At 35.2% G+C, this 6,000-nt stretch overlaps 1 protein-coding gene across 2 annotated transcripts in view; it reads right to left on the bottom strand.

Moving 5' to 3' along the window:
• Positions 1-1,917: 1,917 nt before the first annotated feature.
• Positions 1,918-6,000, bottom strand: part of LOC101164306 (beta-1,4-N-acetylgalactosaminyltransferase 3-like) — a 29,514-nt gene continuing 25,431 nt past the window's right edge. The window contains exons 18-20 of one of the 2 annotated variants that reach the window (XM_011476158.3): positions 5,797-5,950; positions 3,857-3,983; positions 1,918-3,318 (exon numbers count right to left, since the gene is read on the bottom strand). In XM_011476158.3, coding sequence (XP_011474460.2) covers positions 3,207-3,318; positions 3,857-3,983; positions 5,797-5,950 — 393 coding nt within the window. In that variant the 3' untranslated portion in view covers positions 1,918-3,206. Of the gene's footprint in view, positions 3,319-3,856; positions 3,984-5,796; positions 5,951-6,000 lie in introns of those variants that run through there. The other variant, XR_002873413.1, reaches the window with a different exon arrangement.

The following is a 6,000-nucleotide window of genomic DNA, read 5'->3' as shown; positions in this document are numbered from 1 at the left end:
AAATGTTAATCAACCCGAAACTATCGGTCCAGTATGATGAGGAAACGCGGTCACATGTCTATGGAAACAAGGAGTAAAACATGTAACTAGTACTCTACTGGAACCATAAAAATAAACAAATATAGTATCTATATTTGATAATTTATTACTTTTAAATTACATTTTGAATCACATAAAAACCCAATTCTTTAAAGGCAACGTTGAAAGTCGCAATGGACATGCGCTGTGCTGCGCACCGCCTCTGTCATACTGTTATCTTGCAAAGTATTTCATCATTTAAGATGTAAAATAAGCATTTATTGATGTCATGGATTGCACAAAAATATCAGTAGCTACATTTTGAGATAGGGAATTTTCTAGTATTTTTTATATTTTTGACAATTTACTAAATGATTGAATCAAAATAACATATAAACACATGAAGCACAAATGAAAATGTAAAAAAATACTACTTGACAGGTCTTAAGAGTTGTTTAAATTGCAAACTTACCAACTTTTAAAACTTTAACTGACTGACATTCTATATTTAAATGTATCATATAATGTATAATAGCTTTATAACAGTGCATTGACATTGTTGATTGTTAAATTGTTAATGCCTGTGCATTGCATTTGTTTTAGTTTTGTTTTTTTATTTTACAAAAACACTTTTGAACTTTATCAACCTATAAAATTTCAAATGGGCAGAAAGTTTAATTTTTAAATTACAAAAATTGTGTGTGTTTTGCCTTGAAAACACAAGTTTCAGACTGTGTACCACCAGTCTGAAACAGGCATAAATTCTGTATCATAATTTGGCTTTCCAGCCTTTTCTAACAACACTCGAGTTGCACAGCTAAATAAGACAACCATTTCGATAGTTGCAATAAATATTTTACATTATATGTGTTCCAAACACTTTACCAGGCCTCAGGCCTCCAGAGTAAAAAGAAAATCCTACAGCTCTCCTGAAGAACAAACCCCACTTGAAGAAACCTCAACATCAGAAGTTGGTTGGTTATGCAAAAATGTCCATGTCAAAAGAGAGATTTATAATTACTTTTATCATGTTACTTGGTTGTATGAGACAGAGTGAAATTATTTCTCATTTAATGATTGTCTTTGGCTGCTAGTACATAAGCTTGAGTTCGGGCCTAGCAAACACTAGAACTCTGTAAACAAGAACCTAATGTTTCCCAGTTAATTTGAAAATGTTTCTGTCACAGTTTGAAAGGTAAAAATGTCTTCATTTTAGCTTCTTTTTCTTCTTGCAGACACCAACTTCATACTTCTGCACATCAAACTTCACTGTTGAAAGAAAATAAGTTCTCGTGTATCCTTCACCTTTACACAGCAAACTCGTATGACACCGATTCAAGTGTTCACTGAAACTCTTTTTTCAGGACTAAAAACTTATAAGCTTTGTCTTATTAAAAATGAATAAAATGATCATGCATACTATAAGTGGTATTTGAACCCACACAAAAGACTATCAGGTTACTAAAAATGGCTAAAATAAATAGATCTGGGTCTGAAACTTTCAAGGAATTCATGAGTGTTTTTTAGAGATTTGCTAATACGATGTATTCTGTGAAGCATTTAGGACTGTTGAAGACAACTAAAGCAGAACATAGATTGAACAAAATTTTTAACATGATAAATAGAGAAATAGAAAATATTTTTCTTCTTATTCCACAAAAATAATTTTGGTACGACCAGGCAGTGTAAGAAATCTGCAAGAAAAGGCTCAAAGCAAGTCAATAAAGGCTAAAACTGGCCCTGATAAAAAGAAATAGCATTTGGCCGATAAAAAAAGAGAAAAATGAAGTGGATTGATTAAAAAAAGGCAGCTTTATAAGTAAAGAGCGAAGGATAAAGTAAATTAACTCTAATACAAATAAAACTTTAGTAATAACACGTGAAAATAACAACACAAACAAGATTGCACCACTTGTAGAAGTTTAATTCATCTACGTCCTCTCAAAACACTAAATCCTAGATTATTTTTAAATTACAAACAGAAAAGGCACATTTTTTAACTGGAATGTGAACAGTCAGAAAAATGCATATGAAAAATAAATATTTTTTTAATCCTCACAGCATAGGTACCATCTTTGTATAAAAATATTTGCTTAAAGTACAGCTGTGAGATTCATTAAATAAAAAAACAAACCTGTTTTGGCCAAATGGACATATTTGTTGTCAATCTCAATCATCTTAATGCATCAAAATGTTTGTGAGAGTCAGAAAAAAAAAGAAAAAGACTTGAGTTACGCAACTCTTTGCTGTTATCCTAGCATACAGGAGTGTTGGGGCAGTAGTAAGAGAAATCATCATGTCAGAGGAAGAGCAACAAAACAGTAGTCATATTATTGCTGTTAGGGCATTGAGCTTGTAAAAAACCTTTTTTAAATAAATTGTGCCCTTTCTTTAAACGTTGGCTTAAAAGATCAACAAAAAATAAACCTTTCAGTTTTAAAACCTTTTCAAACTTTTACGCTGAAACAAATACAGGAGAGCACAGATTTTCAGGACCAAGAAATGAGAACAAAAAACATTTAAAAAAAATTGTCTAAAGAGGTAAATTGAGGTTCAGACGTCAAGCTAAACAAATGCATGTATTTGCTGGTTTGAACAAAAGAAAAAAATGATGCAACAAATATCACATTTTCATGTAACTGACAAAAAGCTGGAAAGGCTGCGTTTGTTGTTCAAGCAATCAAACTATAGTTTGTAACTTTACCACAACCATTTTTTTTAAACGTAAACCATTTCTCTGTCTTTGTCAGAGCAATGTCCAAATCTAAACTTTAGATCATTTGGGACATTCCTTTTGTGTGATTGCGCATTTACGCCTGGAGCGTGACTTCTATAGCTCAGTTTTGGAGTCGGTGCCGAGCGTCTGAGCAGCCTGTAGTGCAGATCAGGATTTCAATTTGAAACGTTGTGCACAGCAGCATCTTCACAGGTCAGATCCCACAGTCGGAGATTTAACCTCTCAGTAGTCAGCTCTCTCAAATAAACTCTGGAACAGTAGCTTTTTGCCTGCAGAAAACTTCACCTCTACTCCCTGCTTTACAAAACCTGAGTGAACGAAGAAAGTACCCAATCTAAAGTCTGTCTCCCCCTGTCAGCAGGTGTTCCAAAGAAACATTGAGTCCTTAAAGTGCTCTGGTTACCATGGTTATAACCACGGTGATGCCATGGTGCAGCAGCAGGTAACAGGGTCACCTGTTGCTTGTTGACACTGGCCGATTCCACATGCCACGTTTGGAGTGATAATAATGGAAAAAGTTCCTCAAATAGATTCTCTCCACTTCCAGCCCAGCCTGAAGTATCCTAGAGGGGCAGAAAAAGAAAGCAGTTTAAAAAAAAAGGGGGATTAATGCAGTAAAAAAAAGGTTCTTGTTTGTTTTGCTTCTCATTATCTGATCAAGATTAAACATGTAAAACTATTAAATGTGTTTTTATTTGAGTTTTAATCTTAAATCAGCTTAAAGTGCAATTACCAAACATTGAAAATCACTTAGAAGCACTACACAAAGAATACAATGCAAACAATCCTATCATCATTGTTGACAGTTCGGTAAAAAGTGCTAGTTGTCCCCCAGTATCATCTTTCTCTTCCACATTACTTTCCAAAAAATGTTCTAAAACACATTTTTTTTCTGCCAGAAATGAACAGACCTTTAAGTATTCTTAAGCAAAACTAATCAAACTTTTGCTTTAAGAAGCTATTATTGATGCACACAAAAGTAACAGGTGACAAAAATAAGTTTCTCATAGACTTCAGCTGAAACCTGTTTCCAAAGAAATCCTGAAAACTACGAAAAAAAAAAAAAAGTTCCGTTCGTGCGGAGACACACAAAAGACACACCTATCGAGTAGCTCCCAGTCTTCTCCTCCCCAACGGTCTTTGAATTCCATGGTATTCATCCCTCCTATTGAATCCAGGTCAGACTTATAGATCCCCAGCAAGCCAAAACCGTTGACCTCCCAGTAACCTGCAGGAAAAGCAGGACCATCACTAACATGTCTGTGCCGTTGTAATCCTGTTATGATCTTTACCATTTCAATCATACATGCAAGTTTGAGTCAGTATGTTTAGCCACTGTTAAAGACAAAGCTGCAAGATTCTTTATTTGAAAAAAACAAACAAAAAAGCAAAAATCCACGTTTTTATTTTTAGAATCTGGCAGTACCTGTTTGCTATATGCATTCTACAAACACATCCTGTGTTATGTTAGAGCAAAACCAATAACCAACAAACAAATCTGCAGCCTCTCATTTCTGTTTCTCCATTTAAAATGAAAAAAGAGGTAGATTAAAATTAAGGCTGCATGATATAAGGAAAACTTGCAATATGCGGCATTAATGTTAAATACTGCAATGACGATATAACTTGCGATATATAAACAAATAGCAAACCAACCACAAACATCAATTCTAATTCACTGCAGCAGTTTAATTTAAATAAGAGTCAACATAATTTAAATTATACTCTAAATACTCTTGCCTCTGGTGGTAGGCGGGCGCCTGTGTTTGGCAGCGGAGCCGCCACCAGTGTGTGAATGTGTGAGTGAATGTGTGTGTGACTGGGTGAATGGGTCTGTGACTGTAAAGCGCTTTGTCCTTGTAGGAAGAAAGGCGCTATATAAGTATACGCCATTTACCATTTACCATAAATGACTCAAGTCTATATAGGAAGCGAGCATCTAATATAAAAGTGCTCCATCTGATTGGTCAAATGGATAAATGGATTTATTTAATTTGTTAAATACTTCAAGCTGCCATAAGATTGTTTTAGCACCATTTGTTGAAATTTTTTGCCGTCTTTAGCGATATGCGTATTGCACAGCTGGATATTGCGATAATGATAAATGTGCAATTTATTGTGCAGGTCTAATTAAAATAAATAAATTCATAAAATGCTGAATTTTTGCACCTAAAAACAACAAAATCTGCTATACAATAAATACAATATTTCTTTTGAGGAAAAAGTTCCAAATCCCACATTATACTTTTAAAACTCTTGACAAAAATGACGCAGATTCTCTACAGAATATGATTGCTTAAACAGAAAATCCTGCAGGATTCAGTTGGGGTAAAAGACCCACCCCAATGAAAAACGTGTTTTTGGTGATTTCAACATGTTCTTGTGGCTTTTTTTTTGATGATGAAGGACATATATAAAGAAAATTAAGCCTTAAATTGCATTCCTAGGTATTTCTTTAGTCAAATCGTTGAAAATCAGGAGCAAATGAAAAAATACTGTTTGAAAAAGCTTGTAGTTGTGTTGCAGGTGTTACAATCGGCAGGCAACAAGCTCCCTGCTCCACTCTATTCCGATACATCCACTTATAGACGACCAGATCCATCTACGTCTTTGTTTTCCTCATCTTTCCTTTTCGTCATCCAGCTCATAACTGTACGGCTGGATACCTACAAAATTGCTCGACATTTTTGTTACACTGGTAATGTTAGGTTGGGGTGTGAGGAGCTGTAAGCTAGAGGGAAAGAGTGTAAACAGAAGGATGTCGGGAAGCAGGGGGACGGCTTACTCTGCGCCAATAGCCCCGTCCATGAGCAAGTTTCTAATGAACTCCTGCCTCTCTACAGAAACAACACCGTCTTTTTGATACTGGCTTTAAATGACGTACTCATGGTTAAAAGACCACTGAGAAAGATTTCACAATAAATCAAAAGATGTTTGGAGTGTGACTTTTAATCATGCAGCAGATGTTTTAGTTTTATCAAATTTGATTATTTTCCCACTAAAAAAACATTCTTGTAAAGAATTTGAGTATCTGTGCCCACCTTTGGCTTCTGACGCAGTGGTGCCGCAGTCCAGTCTGAGAACGATCGGAGCAAAAGCCATGTGCCCTTTAATGCAGTGCTTCCTGATGGTGTCAATGATCGAAGGAGGGAAGTGGATGTGAAGATCACACAGAAAAACAATACTGTTGTCATCCTAGAGCATATGAAAAGGGGCACATATTTAGAAGAAAAGCTGTACCACGC

The sequence above is a fragment of the Oryzias latipes genome, chromosome 6 (assembly GCF_002234675.1).
Source record: "Oryzias latipes chromosome 6, ASM223467v1".
Lineage (NCBI taxonomy): Eukaryota > Metazoa > Chordata > Actinopteri > Beloniformes > Adrianichthyidae > Oryzias > Oryzias latipes.
Note: the sequence above shows the minus strand (reverse complement) of the source record. Positions and strands in the feature narration are given on the sequence as shown.